At 46.8% G+C, this 18,453-nt stretch overlaps 1 protein-coding gene across 1 annotated transcript in view; it reads left to right on the forward strand.

Annotated features, from left to right (window-relative positions):
- LRP4 (LDL receptor related protein 4) overlaps nt 1-13,354 on the forward strand; it is an 86,085-nt gene extending 72,731 nt beyond the window's left edge. Inside the window, exons 22-38 of the mRNA XM_075325508.1 lie at nt 681-812; nt 905-1,045; nt 1,136-1,222; nt 1,336-1,507; nt 1,609-1,771; nt 2,251-2,476; nt 2,576-2,879; nt 4,271-4,489; nt 4,579-4,713; nt 4,801-4,909; nt 5,011-5,155; nt 5,237-5,350; nt 6,959-7,079; nt 7,178-7,242; nt 7,338-7,425; nt 7,736-7,877; nt 12,202-13,354. Of these exons, the coding sequence (XP_075181623.1) occupies nt 681-812; nt 905-1,045; nt 1,136-1,222; nt 1,336-1,507; nt 1,609-1,771; nt 2,251-2,476; nt 2,576-2,879; nt 4,271-4,489; nt 4,579-4,713; nt 4,801-4,909; nt 5,011-5,155; nt 5,237-5,350; nt 6,959-7,079; nt 7,178-7,242; nt 7,338-7,425; nt 7,736-7,877; nt 12,202-12,534 (2,696 nt within the window). The 3' untranslated portion in view covers nt 12,535-13,354. The remainder of the gene's footprint in view (nt 1-680; nt 813-904; nt 1,046-1,135; nt 1,223-1,335; nt 1,508-1,608; nt 1,772-2,250; nt 2,477-2,575; nt 2,880-4,270; nt 4,490-4,578; nt 4,714-4,800; nt 4,910-5,010; nt 5,156-5,236; nt 5,351-6,958; nt 7,080-7,177; nt 7,243-7,337; nt 7,426-7,735; nt 7,878-12,201) is intronic.
- Nucleotides 13,355-18,453: the final 5,099 nt, after the last annotated feature.

Below are 18,453 nucleotides of genomic sequence, written 5' to 3' on the forward strand. Positions count from 1 at the left end.
CTCTGACTTCCACCTGACCACGTTCCTGCCTGCTCCTTGTATTTTGTATGTACTCTCCTGGAACCCTGGTCTCTGTCTGTCCCCCGTGTACTGTCATGCTCTCCTGATTTATGATCTCTGCCTGTCTGACTACCTCTCCATTTACTGCATGCAAGTAGTGTCTAACGCCACCTAGTGAGTCATCACACCTAGTCAAAAGCACCAACCCACTTGTGTCATGGACCTGGCATAATGATTTATCCTACTCATTTTACAAACATTACTTGCTTATGTTTCAAAACCTATACATTCAAGCTGACAACTAAGGGTATGTATAGAATCAGCCTGATAGTGCAAGTATAGCACTGGCTTTAGGTTATATTGGAAAATCCTGGTGGTTGGTGCACTTTAAATTAGCCAAAGTGTGTGGGTTAGGCCGAAGTTACACTTGCATATGACTCATGCGAGTCTCGCATTGGTATCACCCGGCACGGCCTGATGCTCTCCAGACATGAGCTCCTCAGCTGCATGGAAATACGTGCAGCCGACTCGCTCCTGTCATCAGTGTGCGGCTGTGCCGGGTGATACCGATGCGAGAGTCATACGCAAGTGGAACCGTACCCTTAGGGAAATGCTGGTAAATATAGCCCAAGTATGAGAACATAGTGGGAAATAACTTGCATCTTTATTTTTCCCCACAGTTCACTCGGCTTGCTCTGTAGACAATGGAGGCTGCAGCCATATTTGCCTCCTCTCTCCGCACCCAAAAGGCCACAGCTGTGCCTGCCCCACAGGGGTAAACCTGCAAGCAGATGGCAGAACCTGTTCAGCAGGTAATTTTATGACTCTTGGCTTCATTTTTAGCCAATGTATCCTATAGGATATTATGTTTTTAAACCATTTCTGCTCCCACATTTGTTCCCAGGTATGGACCGGTTTCTCATTTTTGCCAGGAGGACAGACATCCGCTCTGTTTCTCTGGATATTCCATATTTTGCCGATGTTGTGCTTCCCATAAATGTGACCATGAAGAACACAATTGCTGTTGGGGTGGATCCTGTTGATGGTGAGGATATCCACAGATAAAAGGGATGATGGAAACTCTAGGCGAAACACGGTTGATCTTCCATTTGCTTAGGATCCTTTCTTTTTACAGGGTTGGCGTATTGGGCGGACAGCACTCTCCGTAAAATTAGCCGAGCAGCACTCGATGGATCCAACCACCAGGATGTGATGACCACTGGTAAGGATACACCCAATCGCATGGGCTCAATATTGTCCCTGAAAATACATCCATTTAACTAATGATTTCATCCACTCATAATAATTGAAAGCTACTTTTCGCTTTTATCCCAGGCCTGGTGACCACAGATGGTCTTGCGGTGGACGCCATAGGTCGCAAAATATATTGGACAGACACCGGGACTAATAGAATCGAAGTGGGAAATTTGGATGGTTCCATGAGGAAGGTGCTTGTCTGGCAAAATCTTGGAAGCCCCAGAGCTATTGCCTTGTATCATGAGATGGGGTGAGGCAACAAAAAACACAATCTGCAATTTTCCAATCTTACGCCTGAGGAATGGGGTCTCATATTTGTTTTACATTTATCATTTTCTTTTCTTCTGGTAGATACATGTACTGGTCAGATTGGGGGGAGAATGCCAAGTTGGAAAGAGCAGGAATGGATGGTTCAGACCGTAAAGTGTTGATCAGTATGAACTTGGGTTGGCCCAATGGACTGGCAGTGGACAAAGCTGGATCTCAACTTCTGTGGGCAGATGCACATACGGAGGTATGTTGAAGTTTAGTGTCAGTAGGCTGCTTTTTAGGTTAAAGCATAATAATTATGTTTTGATGAAGGGTATCCACTCCTGGTGAACTCTTCGACAAGCTCAAATATTAATGGTGTGTAATGTAGACTTAGGATTCAGCTCTGCTTGCTGATGGTGGTCATAAGTATGCGATTTGCTTACCTGCGATCACGTGCCGGCAAGATTTTCATTTGCTTCTCTCGTTAGAACATTACAAAACGTGGCTGAGACTTTAGTTGGCTTGTGACTGCAGTCATGCAAATCGCATACATGCGGTTATGAGATGCCTTTAAGATTCAGAAAACTAAGGAACTTGCTAAAGATTTCTCCAGAGGTGGACAACCAATGATAAAATATGAAGTATGGGGGTCATGAACAGTTGCGATTAGGGGAGTATTCACGATCTCCATACAGGTGTCTTCTATCGTCTTTCTTAAATGCTTTTTCTTTTTGTATTCAGAGGATTGAGGCCTCTGATCTGATGGGAAGGAACCGACGGATCTTGGTATCTCCAGTCCAGCATCCATATGGATTAACACTCCTCGGGGCTCATATATATTGGACGGACTGGCAGACACGCAAAATCCAAAGAGCCGATAAAGACACTGGAGCAAATGTTATTGTGGTCAGAGACAATCTGCCGGGGCTGATGGACATACAAGCAGTAGACCGCACTCACGCTCTAGGTTTGTTGGGGACTTCTAGATCTTTAGCACACATAATTGCCATCGGTCATTATCTTCTATCTTTGGTCCTTGATTTCTCCCTATTTACCATTTTTATAGGATACAACAAGTGTGGGAACAAAAATGGTGGCTGTTCCCACCTCTGCTTGCCCAACCCTGTGAGTTACTCCTGTGCCTGTCCCACCGGCATTCTGCTGAAGGATGACGGCAGAACGTGTGACCCGTCTCCCGATACCTACCTGCTCTTCTCCAGCCGTGATTCCATTCGTCGTATCTCTCTGGACACCGATGATTACACTGATGTCTATGTTCCCATTAAAGAACTGAACAATGTCATCTCCTTGGATTATGACAGTGTAGAAGGCAAAATCTACTACACCGATGTCTTCCTGGATGTCATCAGGTGCTGAGCTTGGGGGAGTTTGTTTTTTTTTTTTTCTTTTCCTACCTTCACATTTTTGGCAAGTATTCTTCTTGCAATGATCCAACAAATACTCTTAGGATTCATGTACTGTACGTCTGAGTACATGAGGTTGGTCCTCACATTCAGGAGCTGACCCAGCCCATAATTATATCAGATGGTCATCCATTCATCTAAATGGCCCACGTGTAGTACATTTCTTCAGCAGTGGTTGGCCTGACACTGTTATGGAGAAACCAGACCCATTGCAAATAGAATATCGCTGGTGCAGCTATAAATTGGGCATTCCCTTTAAAGATGCTCTGATGGCTGTTTGGTTAGTGCCAATTATCTTGAAATTGAAAAACAAAATAGCCATAGCTAAAAACACCTTTCAGAGGATGTCCCAACCTGCTAATCATGTGGGGTCCAACCTCTGGGACCCTTGTGAGAGAATATAAGCCATTTTGTATTCTATAGAAACCATCTTATCTTATAACTGAATGATCTCATAGGGTTCACCTTACACTGATGGGGCGGGGAGGTTTCACATTTCTACACACAGCCCTATGGCTCTTATTGGTGCATAGTAATTTCTTTGTTTGAGGTACTATATAAGCTGGTCACATGATATAATAAAGCAGAAACTTTCAGTACACCACAGATGGTGTGTACTGTATTGATTTCTCCAAGCACGTTTAACACAAATCTTATTAATTTGGATTTCCAAGGGCATAGAAGGAGTGAATTTCTCTACCACCCTTAATGATCACAAAAGAGGGCTCTGTCTGAATAGAAAGCACAGTAATGGGAGCCTGTCAGCGGATTCGTGCTGCTCAAACCACAGGCAGAGCCTGGCTCCATGATTGCAGCCAGGTATATTTTTCTCTGCGAGTGACCTTATGACTACTGCAAAAATTTCAGACATGGTTAACAATTTTTGCATGGATCACAAAGCGTCTCGGGAACCATTTGGAGACTTCTCATAACTGTAATGAAAGCGTTTTTCACTCGCTGCTTTGTGGTTGTGTTTACCCGGAGTCTGAAACGGCAAAACAAGAAAAGTGCTACCATTATCCATCTGCTCCATCTGGTATTGCAGCTCATTCTGATGTGCATGGGACTTGATTGCAATACCTGACAATGCCGAGCTGTTTCTGGAAAAGAAGCAGGAGATATAGATAATAAATATATATATATATATATATATATATATATATATATATATATATATATATATATATATATATATATATATATATATATATATATATATATATTATTTCTATTATTTCTAGTCATGTCCGACGTTCATTTGCCTACTCTGAAAATAAAAGAGGCTTTGGCTTTTGTTTTGCTTTGCATGTACTAAATGTATACATTTGCCCCATTAGGAGAGTGGACCTTGATGGAAATAGCATGGAGACCATTATTGGAGAAGGCCTGAAGACTACAGATGGTCTGGCTGTGGATTGGGTAGCTAGAAACCTATACTGGACAGACACTGGAGCCAACACAATCGAGGTGGCACGACTAGATGGAAGATACCGGAAAGTCCTGATCAATAACACCCTAGACGAGCCTCGAGCCATTGCGGTGTTTCCAAGAAAAGGGTAAGAATGTGTCTAGTCTCCAGATTTACATTTTGTTTCCTGATGACGTCCAATAAGATATGAGGTTTAATTGAATTTCCCCCTTGCAGCTTTCTGTTCTGGACCGACTGGGGTCATGTTGCCAAAATTGAGAGGTCCCACTTGGATGGTTCTGATCGCAAAGTCCTCATTAATACTGATCTTGGGTGGCCCAATGGACTGACTTTGGACTATGATACCCGCAGGTCAGTGGTCATGAAAATCCAGATGTGTTACTGAAAGCTTCTGGTCATACGTCACATATTTGATTTTGAATATATATTTTTTTCCAGGATTTTTTGGGTAGACGCTCACTTGGACCGTATAGAGAACGCTGATCTGAATGGCAAGACTCGCCAGGTGCTCGTCAGCCAGGTGTCTCACCCATTCGCGCTCACTCAGGTAAACATTTTGGGTAATCCTCTCTTTGGTTCACCTCAAAATGACCCCAAGCACTTAAGGAATTTCTTATCCGATGAGTTTCTATTGGGTTTACCAAACAGGAGGGTCGCTGGATCTACTGGACAGATTGGCAGACAAAGTCTATTCAGAGGGTGGACAAATACTCTGGAAGAAGCCAAGAAATTATTTTGGGTAACATGGAAGGACTAATGGACATTATTGTGGTGTCTCCACTCAGACAGACAGGTATGAGACAGCCCAACTCTTGCACTTTCTGTATTGTAACTTTTGGTAAACTAAGCATCTTCCCTTTTTTCTGCCGTGCAGGTAGCAACCCTTGTGGTGTCAATAATGGGGGCTGCTCCCATCTCTGCTTTGCTCGAAGTTTTGACTTTGTATGTGCCTGTCCGGATGACCTAGGAAACGAGGTCTGCTCCACCAGTGAGTATCCAGCTTCATACAGCAGTGTTTGTGTAAGAATCTGGTCATTGAGACCCCCATCAATATGAATGACATGTCAATTTCACAATTTATTTTTTTTGGGAAGGGGGAAGGGGAGTTATATTGACTGGCCTAAACAGAATTTTGGGGAAACGTGACGTCCCTTGGGGCTTTCTGTGAGCGACCCATCATAACGCTGAGATACAGGAACAGACGTGCTGATGGCGGCCTGGTGCTTGGTAGAGTAATATGGGTAGTTCGTTTGGGTAATGGACAAGACCCTCATTAATATCTGGGGTCGGGTGGAATGTAAACATGACCTGTCTCCTCTCCTAAGCACAATTTTAGTACATTTATTTTATTCTACATAAAACAACAATAGTGAGGGATCAATCTTTTGAACTCTACATTTTGGCGTTCCTCTAAAAAATGAATTAATAAATTGACAACTGGGCATTTCCATTGCCTCTATCAAAGAAAGTGTGATGTTCTCAGCAACGATTAGACAATGTCAGACGCTTTTGACACCGATCACCCCTCCGCCCGTTCCCACATAGCAGGGTGGCGATGGTGGGGTGATAAATCGATGATCTTCCATTTTAAGGCCATTTACCGTATTTTTCGAATTAGAAGATGCACTTTTCCTCCCAAAAATTTGGGAGCAAAATGAGGGGTGCATCTTAAAATCCTACTGTAGCTTACCGGGAGGTGGAGAATTGGCGCTGCGGTGGAGGCTGTTCTGGCCACGGTGGGGGCTGTTTGTGCAGGCGACTGTCTGTCTGCGGGCTGCTGGCTGAACGGGTAGTTGGTCAGTTGGCTGTGCAGGCTGCAGTGGGGACTGTGTGGGCGGCTGTCTGTCTGTCTGCGGGCGGCTGGCTTGACGGGTAGTTGGCTGGTTGGCTCTGCGGGCGGCTGCCTTGATGGGTAGTTGGCTGGTTGGCTCTGCGGGCGGCTGCCTTGACGGGTAGTTGGCTGGTTGGCTCTGCGGGCGGCTGTCTGTCTGTCTGTGCAGGCGGCTGGCTGGGCGGACAGTTGGCTGCTTGGCTGTTCGAGCAACTGGCTGTGTGGAGCAAGGCGGTGCAGTGGGTGTCACAGATGCTCTGCCTCAAATAATGGCACTCTGAGTCGGCGCATGCGCAGATGGAGCTTTCGGCTCAAGATATCATCTGCACAAGCACTGCATCCTGGCACCATTTCTTTGAAGCCTGCACCGCCGACAGAGCACCTGGGACACTCGCCGCACCACTCTGCTCCACACAGCCCCCACCGCTGCCACCACAGCCCCCATCGCTGCCACCGCTGTCACCACAGCCCCCACCGCACCACTTGCAGCATCGCCCTACTCCAGCACTGTCCCTGCCTCCTGTGACCCCGCTCCACCATTGCTGCTGTCCCCTCCGATAAGAAACCACCAGAGTATAAGACGGGCCCCATTTATTTTTTATTTTTTTTTTTTACCTTTTTCGTCTCTAAATTTGGGGTGCGTCTTATAAAATGAAAAATACGTTACATAGTCTATTTCGAGGCTGAATTCCTGTTTGAGTTATTGCTTGTCACGTGTCCCTATTATTGTGTTAAATATTCACTTCTAATTTTTTTTTTTTCTAGTTCCTGGATTTTTACCATTGCCTCCGTATCCAACAAACAATAGTGAGAAGCTTTCTGGCCCCTCCAGTCCTGACACCCAGGGCGAGCGAGCAGACAGTACGCCTGGGGTGACGGTGGGGAGGTAGGAGTATAGACCGATTTTTATGGCAGAAGATATAATAAGGCAATTAGAGGTTTCCGCGCCTGCATTGATCCTTATTTGCCACAATTATCTTCTAGTTGCTCAGACGCGGAGGCATCAAAAGGACTGTGCACCCATAATGGCGCGATCCCAGCCAGCGCAGGTACGGGGAGGACCTAGGCCACAGCAATGTACATCTTTACATGATAACACGTATAATAAAATGTGTCCTTATTGAGAGTTTTACTCTGTCCCCAGGAGATAAACTGCGCGTCCCTCACATCATTGCCGGATCGCTGTCGCTCTTGTGCCTGCTTCTATTGATCTGTGCTCTGCTGATTTATAGGTGAGTGCACAGTGATAAGGAAGGGGCACAAACACGTGAAATCGGGGACTATAATATTCAGGACAACGGGGCAGTCCCTTCTGATTCATGGTCACAACCTGGAATGTAGCAGAATCTGTGTGGATTCAGACAATGAAGCTCCTGGACTAACAGGAGACCTATGTAATGTTAGCCCACGTAGGAGACTGGAAGGACGGGGTGGATGGCAGAAGCGCGTGCAAACCGTTCTTGTGGCCCATTTGTGGTTAAAATGCTGCTGCATTTTCAGCTGCCAAATGTTGCAAGTTCATACATATTTTTTTTTTCCAAGGCATCGTCGTGCAAAGTTATCAGACCCAGCAATGGGAACATTGACCTACAGCAACCCGTCCTACCGCACGTCCACCCAAGAGGTGAAGATTGAGGCTGTGCACCGGCCAGGAGCCGGTCACCTGCAACGGCATCGCAAGGAGGTGAGCACCGAATAGTCATTGAATCAGTGACCTTACAAGTATGTATCTGACCTTTCTCCATCTCGCCCCTCTCATCCCCCGCAGCACTCTTCTCCTTCCGAAAGTCTCTCTCCCTTCCTCTTCTGAGGTCTTCTGCTACCTGCAGGTATCGGTGGCTGCTGCACGCGGTTGACTTTCAATGGTTTTTTGGTTGTGGATTTGTATTTTTTTGGTGTGGAGACCATTAGCTGTATTATGGATGGCATGGATCTATATACTGTTTGCATTATATGCTCTTCTTTGGGCTGAGGGTGCGGTAGGTTTGGAAACCATTGCTGAATAACGTCTGTGTGGGCATGCTCCGCCACTAACCTTCTCTGCCCTCTTGTAGAGAGTAGCGAGAGGAGGAATTGGTTAGTATACAATTTTCCTTTCTGCCGTCTGTTGTTCTTCTTCTTTTTTTTTTTTTCTTTCATTTCAGTATCATCTAAAAATATGAGATTCTATAAAAGCTCCCAGCAGCCCCCGAGCGATAGACTACAAAGAGCAGCAGATCAGATTGGGGGAACTTTTTCCTTTTGCTATCAATTAAGAAAAGGACACGCGGCGTCTGTTCAGCGTCTGTTCAGTCGATTCCCATCTCTCCTGACTCCTCCATGCACAGGAACACTTGGCTCTAAATAGAAAATAGTTGCAAATCAAAAAGGTCCGTGAAGCCTCTGTCAGGAGTCTCGACATGGAAAATAGCCAGATATCCCTCCAGAAAGGACCTAGCCAAGGAGTGGCTCTTTTTAGGAGACCACCATATTAAGTGGCCCTTTTAGTCAATATCCAGCTCTTAACAAAGTTAAATATATGACAAGGGAAATACCAAGGCCAGGTATCCATCCACAGACCGCTGTTTCGGGGTATTGCCTCTCATCAGTGTGGAGTAGGATTCTGGCCAGGTGGAGCAATGCCTAGTAGACCAGCAAGACAAAACAATCACTGATCTCAGGGAGACCAGCCGGAGAAAACACTGCCGGCAGCCAGCAAAGGCGCTCAACACAGTGAAATCCTAGGTGCATTGCCCCCTGGGAAGTATGCAAATCAAAAAGGTCCGTGGAGCCTCTGTTAAGAACATTGCTCCCACCTGGCCAGAATCCTACTCCACACTGATGAGGGGCAATACCCCAAAACAGCTGTCTGTGGATGGATACCTGGCCTTGGTATTTCCCTTGTCATAGCTTTAAACTCATCAAGAGCTGGATATTGACTTAAAGGGCCACTTAATATGGTGGTTATGGTGGTCTCCTAAAAAGAGCCACTCCTTGGCTAGGTCCTTCCCGGAGGGATATCTGGCTAGTTTCCGTGTCGAGACTCCTAACAGAGGCTCCACGGACCTTTTTTGATTTGCATACTTCTTAGGGGGCAATACACCTAGGATTCACTGTGTTGAGCGCCCTCGCTGGCTGCCGACAGTGTTTTCTCTGGCTGGTCTCCCCGAGATCAGTGATTGTCTTGTATTGCTAGAAAATAGTTGGGCATATAAATACAACATATCCAATTTTTCTCCATCCCAACAATATCTATCTGGATAAAGTCAGAGACCCTCGTGCACATCAGATGGTTGGCTGCTCCGCCAATATCTGCAGAGTTTAATTAATATGCGTATGGAGTCGTGTTCAGGCAGGAAATGGCCAAATTTACTCCTCGGGTTCAATATAAAGTGAATTCGGTCTTCTGTATGTAAGGGGGGGCTAATAGGGGCTACTGTCTTCACCTTTGCAGGGGCTGCCAGGCCACAGCGCAGCCGATCCTTAACCCCTCGCTCCTCTGTTGCCACTCCTTTGTGAAACACTTCATCCATGGCATTCTCACGTTGACACCAATAAACGGACACCGGTGTTTTCTTTGCTTACTTACAAGTTTTACTGTACGGCTTCAGTACAACCATTATACTCTGCTTCTGACCCTAGAGGGGTTCCTTTGGGACTTCACTACTTTATATTCTTGGCTGGCTGCTCCCCCGGCTCCTGTAACTCCATAAGCATTGCCTACGCTGCACACCCGCAGCGAACTCACTGACTGCTCCCACCCTATCATAGGGTCACACTAACAGTCCCTTTTAGCGAGGGGAATCGTGGGTTAGCTTCTCCAAGGAACAGTCACCGATCCAGTCATCCGGATTCTTCCCCAGCGGGGACCACACTTGTACCTCGGATCGTAACGGGAGGGACCTCGAGGGTCATCACGATTTTCTCTGTTGGGCTATTACTCTTTCTGTTGGACTCTCCTCTTTCCTGTTCCTTTTATAACCTATACCCTAACCCCTTCCTGACCAGGAGTCCAGGGGAGCAGTCTCGTGGGTCTCACTGCCACCTAGTGGCCACACCACACACAAGAAGTAACTTTATTAACACAAATACAGGAGGAAGTGCACTAGAACACTTCTGCAGGGGTGGCAGAGCCTGGGACCCCCTACATCTACATAGCAGCTAAATTAAATACCATAAATCTGGATTTCTACATTTATTGTAGAAGAATTTTTTTTTTTATTATTATTATTTTTGCCGTTTTTCTTATTACCTTTTGTAGCTTTTGTTGTGACGTCTGGCTTTGGATTGATTTTTCTGGTATAACACTGTCTGTTACTATGTTGCAGCTCTTGATTGTGTTTTCTTTCATTTCCTATATTGTTGTGTGAGTTGTTTTTCTTTTTTCTTTTTTTTTTTTCCTTCTTATGCGCACACTGCATTTTTTTTTTTTTTTTTTTTTTTAAGTGCAATTTGTTGCCCAAAACTGCATGTCTCTCCTTCTTCTCCCAGCAAAGTCTGAGACTTCAGAAATTGTGTGCGCACGTTGCTTCTTTTTACCTTGTACTTTTGGACGCAGAAATAAGAAGCAGCATGTCCAGTTTTGTGTGGTTTTTTTGTTTTGCCTTTTTGAGCCCTTACAGCCATTGAATTCACTTAAAAAAAACCCAAAACGCATGGCCCAAAAAAATGCACCAAAAATGCATGCATTATTTTTCGGCCACAAGGTGCAGTTTTTAGGTGCAGAAATTTTCTGCAATATGTGTACATACCCTACTAGCCTTCACCAATGCAAGGTCATCTTTATTAGATCAGTAGGGGTCCAACTATAGAACCCGCCTGTGATGGGGTCCTTCTCCCATATCACACAATCAACAGAGTGAGAGATGAGTGACCAATCCTAAGAACATTTATTCCAAGAAAATCAGAGAGTCCATCAAATAATCCACCACACAGAGGGTAAAATAGTCCAGTAACACTAATATAGTCCAGTAAGTGATTAATGTCCAGGTCTCTCTGGGGAGCAGCAGCTTCTGCCCCCAGAGGATGACTCTTTCTGCTTGTCTTGAAGTTCTCAGCCAGACTGACAATCCCCCAGGCAAGCAAAGAGTCCAGGTGGATCCCAGGCCCCCCCTCCCCCAGACGTGAAGGCAGAAACACTACAGGGGGTGATTACCTACAGACAATACAATATACACACAAGGAATACACAGAATGGACAGTGAACCACACCTAAAATACCTACACAACATGATACACAACCCCCCCATCGATTAGCTCAGACTTGGTACACCTGAACTGGAACAGATCTGTACACTTTGTAATGATGACAGATGCACGGAAGCTCCCTCCTATTAAAGTGAATAAGCAGACATTACATTACATAGTAATTTGAGGAGTGAGGGCCGGCAGCAAAAGGCAATAACTATAGATTATAATATGAGGCCACAAAAAAGTAGAGCTGTACGTTTTATACAGTGCTTCAGCCTTGTATATACAATAAGTGCAGGAGGGAAAGTGAGCTGAGAAATCTGCTTCTATTCAATCAGGTTCTTGTCTTGGGTAATCCATTCCAAAGAATTGATGCAGCACAAGTAAAGTCTTGAGGAGGTTTGGTTTATGAATGAGGTTATGTTTGGATCGTCTGCTGCCTGAGCTTTTTCTTGGCGTGGATATAAGCTGCTGCTGGAATTGTCTGGGGGCAGTTTACTCCGCACTTTCTTTCTTGCTCGTAAATCGAGAGTGCATGTGTATTATGGGCCAAATATAGATGGCAGAGGGCAGGCAGGTGAGTAAAGTGTGCGGACAATCTGCAGAATACAGTGGTAGGGTGGAAGACGGCGCTATTGGGCAACTGCAGGAATTGTGGATAGCTCGGTATAATCGAGACGTTCCTGGCACAAGATTCGTAGAAGACATTGGTGAAGCAGTTGGATGGAGTCTGGTTGACTTTTCATTTTTATATTCTACCATTTCTGCCCCATCTTCTATAAAGATGACTATGCTTGGCCTTTCTTCTCAGTCATTATCCATCTTTTCCATTTTTGCAGGCTCTCCCTGACAATGGTTTTACCAAAGAGAAGATCCGAATCTTGGAGGGCTTCGGCTTACTGTCTGGGGAGGAGAATGAGTGGGACGATCTCAAGCAAGTGAAGCCGTCTCGAGGCAGCATCCTCCGGGACCACGTGTGCATAAAGACTGACACCGTCTCCTTACAAGCGAGTACGGCCTCTCTTGACCTGACTGAAACGCAACAACTGCTTCAAGAAGAACAGTCTGAGACTGGCAGCGTCACCCTCCCACCGACCCCTGAACGAAAAGTCTCCTTACCAGATACTGGCTGGAGAGGAAGACACTTGCCCTCCACTGAGAGCGAGGTGTGAGGCACCAGAGGGTATGAGAAATGGGACAGTAGGGACATAGACTCTATGTACCCCTCCCCGGTACTACTCAACTAATCGGGAGTCTACGTATCTTCCTTGAGCGCTCGACTCTGCTTCCTTAGACTTGGACAAAACTGGACTCTTCCGAGGTCTGTGACTGCACACGTGAAAGGCAAGTCTCGTCGTTATTTGGTACATACCCTCCCGCATGTGTCAGTTTTTGGCTGCCGCATTCGACTTCTCCACTAGAAGGGTGAAGAACACATGATATGTGCTGTTCATTTAGCTGGAAAGACAAAAAAACGTCATCTCCATAGCATCCACGCTTCGTGATTTACAGACGTAAAGCATTGCCTAGCATTCGTGATTTGGACAAAACATCTGTATTTTTGCCAAATGATATCGACCTCCATTGTCTGTGCCAAGATCACCCAGGAACTTAAGATAATGACTAACTCATTTCTTCTCTCGTGGCCTGCGAAATCACCGGTACTGACCATTGCTCTGCAGGCCCGGTCGGCACGAGAACTGATCATCGCTCCGCAGGCCCGGTGTCGGCACAGGAACCAGGCCCGGTTGGCAGAGGAAGGGCAGCGCACTGATCCTCTCCTGGGGTTTCAAAGATAAATTCTAATTTTTTTATACTAAGCCGGAATAAAAAAAAAACAAACAAAAAAAAAACTGTCCGCAACAAGTTGTTTATTTTATAATGTTTTTAACATGGATTTCTGGATGTTTTTTTTTTTTTTTTCTATTTTATTTAACCTCTGTATTTTAGACTTGTTGTGATAACTTAATATAAAATAGATTTTCTTACCTGGTGGATTTTTTTTTTTAAATCTGATTGCAATCACATCACCAAACATTGCATAAAGCAAAAATGCAAAACATATACCGCCAGTAGAGAGCAGTAATTGTCAAGGTGTCTTCCTCGCAGGACAGGCCATTTGTATAAGAAACACATCAGCGAAATCTGTTTCTTTCTTCACTTATGAGCCACTTCCCGTCCCCTACCTGTAGCCTTTAGAACGACTCATTTACTCTGTAAAAACCTCTTAGGCTATGTGCGCACGTTGCGTTCTATTCCGCAGCGTGTAAGTCACTGCATGTGCGTCTCAGAACGCAGCCGAAAAGCTGCGTTCTGAGATGCATTGTAACTGCAGAATTCCTGCAAAAAGCATCCAGAACGCACATTTTTGGCAGTGCGGTCCCACTCAGCTCTGCAGCATCCCCATAGACTTGCAGCAGAGCCGAGTGGGACCGCACTGTCAAAAAGAGCATGGCTGGCTGCGAGACACAGCCGCGCGATCAGAATGAACTCGGATGAACTTCACCCGACTTCATTGTGATCGCGCGGCTCTGCGTGCCGCGGCTTGATTTGCGATCACAGGTGAAGGACTCACCGGTGACCGCAAATCTCCTGAGTGACTGAAGTGAGCCGCGCGATTAGCAGTGCCGTCACTCAAGTTACCCGCGGCCAGCTCGAGTCCTCCACCCGAGACCTTTGGGTGCGGGTAACCTGAGTGACGTCTCCACTGACAGTGTGACTCACTTCAGTTGCTGCGTGGAGCTGACCGGAGCGGCGGTGTTCTACGATCGCTCCTATCAGCTTCATGTAGCAGAGCTGGATGCCTCGTGGGACCTCGTGTGGATTACACCGGCCCTGGAGGGGTGTTTGGGGATTTTAATAAAGTGGTGAAAGAGGGTGTTTTTTGTCTTTTATTTTAAATAAAGGATTTTTTTGGGTGTATGTGTTTTATTTACTTTCACTTACAGGTTAATCATTTGGGGTGTCTCATAGACGCCTGCAATGACTAACGTAGAACTTAAGTGATAGCTATGGGCTGCCATTAACTCCTTATTACCCCGATTGCCACCGCACCAGGGCAATTCTGGACGAGCCAGGTAGAGTCCTGGGACTGTCGCATCGAATGGATGCGGCAATTCCGGGAGGCTGCTGGCTGATATTTTTAGGCTGGGGGGCTCCCCATAACGTGGGGCCTCCCCATCCTGAGAATACCAGCCTTCAGCCGTGTGGCTTTATCTTGGCTGGTATCAAAATTGGGGGGACCGCACGCCGTTTTTTATTTTACTACACTACATAGACCCGCCCACCGATGGCTGTGATTGGTTGCAGTGAGACAGTCACTCAGTGTGGGGGGCGTGTCTGAATGCAACTAATCATAGGCGCCGGTGGGCGTGGGAAGCAGTGAATAAGAGATGGATAATGAGCGGCCGGCATTTTCAAAAGGTGGAGAAGCCGCCGCAGTGTCACAGCCATGCAGTGCCGCACCGGTGATTGGTCAGTGATCGACCGACAGAGAGAGGGATAGGGAGACAGAGAGACCGACATTGACAGACAGAGAGTGGGGGGAAAATACAACCAAAACGCACAAAAGTGACATGTTGCTTTTTAGAACGCAGCATCTTGGCAGCAGCCGAAACGCTGTGTAATAAAACGCAATGTGCGGATGGAATTTGAACAATCTTCATAGATTGTGCTGGGGACGCAGGACACATGCTTTTACGCTGCGGTGCAGAACGCAGCGTAACTGCATGCAATACGCAACGTGCGCACATAGCCTAAAAATGTGCAGGTTATTATTATTAAGAATATTGCTGCCTATTGAATTCTATGGAGAGAGGAGCAGAGACAGATTATGCTGCTGCAAAAATCTGCTGATAGATTCCCTTTTTTTATTAATGATTTATGTTCTTAATCTATGGTTTCTTAGATGTACCTCATAATCAAACAATGACCCTCTGCCCTGGAAAATACAGAGTTAGCAATCTAAACATTTTTGGTGGCATTATGACCCGTTTCTGTTTACATAAAATGATATATTTTGTTTCATAAAAAGAGCACCACTTCTATACATGGGTAATTTTTGGTACGGCCGCTCATCCATACAATCTACGTGCTGTAATGAGATATGTCCAAATCATCCGAGAGGCTCCCAGAAAAAGGGAAAACTTCCCAGACTCTTGGAAGAGTTGAAGAGCCTCCTGGGCGCCTCAGAAACCCCCAGGTAAGACTATGTTGGGAGGTATCGAAGGCTCCAAATGGACATTCAGGGATGTGACTGAAAAGGAAGCATGGCTAGGCAGAAAAAAATGGCCACCATCGATCGCACCAACATCAAGGAGAAGGTGGGGATAGCTGAACGGTGGCGCACACAACCTTCCTGCTTAGATCACTGCAGGAAGAAAATCAGAGGGGAAAACCTAAAGGTTAAAAGACTGACCATGTGACTAGTGGTTTTACCATAGAAATTAAGTCTTTTTTTTTTTTTCCCCCCCAGGTGTATTGTGAAGATGAACTGCTCAAAAAAAAACAACCTCAAACTGTGTGCACGTACCCTAAAGAAATAGTACACCGCTGTGTGCCAAAAAAACATGTGCAGCGCGGGAATCTATAGAATGGGGGAAGAGACAAAAAAAAAAGGAAGATTAATATGAAAATACTGAAAAAAGACTGGTGGTGGTGTTTGTTTTCTTTTCTTAGATTCAGCTGCATTATACAACCTAAGGCCCCCATACACATTAGAGGAACGTCTGCTACACCGGCCCTTATACACTGGTTTGGCTGACACTTGTATATGGGGGACTTAAGTTAACTACTCCTCAGGAAGACGTGTATCAGACTGCAAATCACTATTCTGGAGATCATCTGAAGGCAGCGATGGCTGGCAGCTTTCTCGTACAGAACAGAGGAGTGCTCAGCAAACTCCTGTGTATAGGAGCAACGGCCCTACAATGTGTATGGGGCCATGAGTCTGTCCTATCCTCATTGCACTATTATACAGTCTCAAAGGTGTCTTATGCATTATTATTATTTACTATTATAGCGCCATTTATTCCATGGCGCTTTACAAGTGAAAGAGGGTATACGTACAACAATCATTAACAGTACAAAACAGACTGGTATAGGAGGAGAGAGGACCCTGCCCACGAGGGCTCACAGTCTACAGGAGGAGAGAGGACCCTGCCCACGAGGGCTCACAGTCTACAGGAGGAGAGAGGACCCTGCCCGCGAGGGCTCACAGTCTACAGGAGGAGAGAGGACCCTGCCCGCGAGGGCTCACAGTCTACAGGAGAAGAGAGGACCCTGCCCGCGAGGGCTCACAGTCTACAGGAGGAGAGAGGACCCTGCCCGCGAGGGCTCACAGTCTACAGGGAATGGGCGAGGATACAGGAGGAGAGAGGACCCTGCCCGCGAGGGCTCACAGTCTACAGGAGGAGAGAGGACCCTGCCCGCGAGGGCTCACAGTCTACAGGAGGAGAGAGGACCCTGCCCGCGAGGGCTCACAGTCTACAGGAGGAGAGAGGACCCTGCCCGCGAGGGCTCACAGTCTACAGGAGGAGAGAGGACCCTGCCCGCGAGGGCTCACAGTCTACAGGAGAAGAGAGGACCCTGCCCGCGAGGGCTCACAGTCTACAGGAGGAGAGAGGACCCTGCCCGCGAGGGCTCACAGTCTACAGGGAATGGGCGAGGATACAGGAGGAGAGAGGACCCTGCCCGCGAGGGCTCACAGTCTACAGGAGGAGAGAGGACCCTGCCCGCGAGGGCTCACAGTCTACAGGAGGAGAGAGGACCCTGCCCGCGAGGGCTCACAGTCTACAGGAGGAGAGAGGACCCTGCCCGCGAGGGCTCACAGTCTACAGGAGGAGAGAGGACCCTGCCCGCGAGGGCTCACAGTCTACAGGAGGAGAGAGGACCCTGCCCGCGAGGGCTCACAGTCTACAGGAGGAGAGAGGACCCTGCCCGCGAGGGCTCACAGTCTACAGGAGGAGAGAGGACCCTGCCCGCGAGGGCTCACAGTCTACAGGAGGAGAGAGGACCCTGCCCGCGAGGGCTCACAGTCTACAGGAGGAGAGAGGAGCCTGCCCGCGAGGGCTCACAGTCTACAGGAGGAGAGAGGACCCTGGCCGCGAGAGCTCACAGTCTACAGGAGGAGAGAGGACCCTGCCCGCGAGGGCTCACAGTCTACAGGAGGAGAGAGGACCCTGCCCGCGAGGGCTCCCAGTCTACAGGGAATGGGCGAGGATACAGGAGGAGAGAGGACCCTGCCCGCGAGGGCTCACAGTCGACAGGGAATGGGTTGGGATGGTACAATAGGTGAGGACAGAGCTGGTTGCGCAGTGGTGTACTGGACTGAGGGCTGCTGTAGGCTTGTTGGAAGAGGTGGGTCTTGAGGTTCCTCTTGAAGCTTTCTACGGTAGGTGAGAGTCTGATATGCTGAGGTAAAGCGTTCCAGAGTATGGGGGAGGCACGGGAGAAATCTTGTACACGATTGTGGGAAGAGGAGCAGAGAAGGAGATCTTGTGAGGATCTGAGGTTGCGATGCATTTAATGCATTATGCATTTAATCATCCTAAGGGAGTGTCTTATTGTGCATGATACAATTAGTCCTTTGTATTTAGCAGACACAGATCTAAACCCCTCGTTTCCCTCCTGCAGATGTATAAACCTGCACTAGTCAAATAAGTCCTTTGTAATTGCGTCTGTCAATGACTGATGTAGAAAATTACAGTAATGACTAATGCAGGCCGATTGCTTATTACACTGAACAAAAATATAAACTAACACTTTTGTTTTTGCTCCCATTTTTCATGAGCTGAACTAAAAGATCTGACTTTTTTTCTTTGTACACACAAGGCCTTTTTCTCAAATATTCACAAATTTGTTGTGCTAATCCATCCACCTCACAGGTGTGGCATATCAAGATGCTGGTTAGACAGCATGATTATTGCACAGGTGCGCCTTAGGCTGGCCACAATAATAGGCCACTCTGAAATGTGCAGTTTGACAGTATTGGGCGGTCCTGGGGGTCAGAAAACCAGTCAGTGTCTGGTGTGGCCACCATTTGCCTCACACAGTGCAGCACATCTCCTCCGCATAGAGCTGATCAGGTTGTG

The sequence above is a fragment of the Anomaloglossus baeobatrachus genome, chromosome 10 (assembly GCF_048569485.1).
Source record: "Anomaloglossus baeobatrachus isolate aAnoBae1 chromosome 10, aAnoBae1.hap1, whole genome shotgun sequence".
Lineage (NCBI taxonomy): Eukaryota > Metazoa > Chordata > Amphibia > Anura > Aromobatidae > Anomaloglossus > Anomaloglossus baeobatrachus.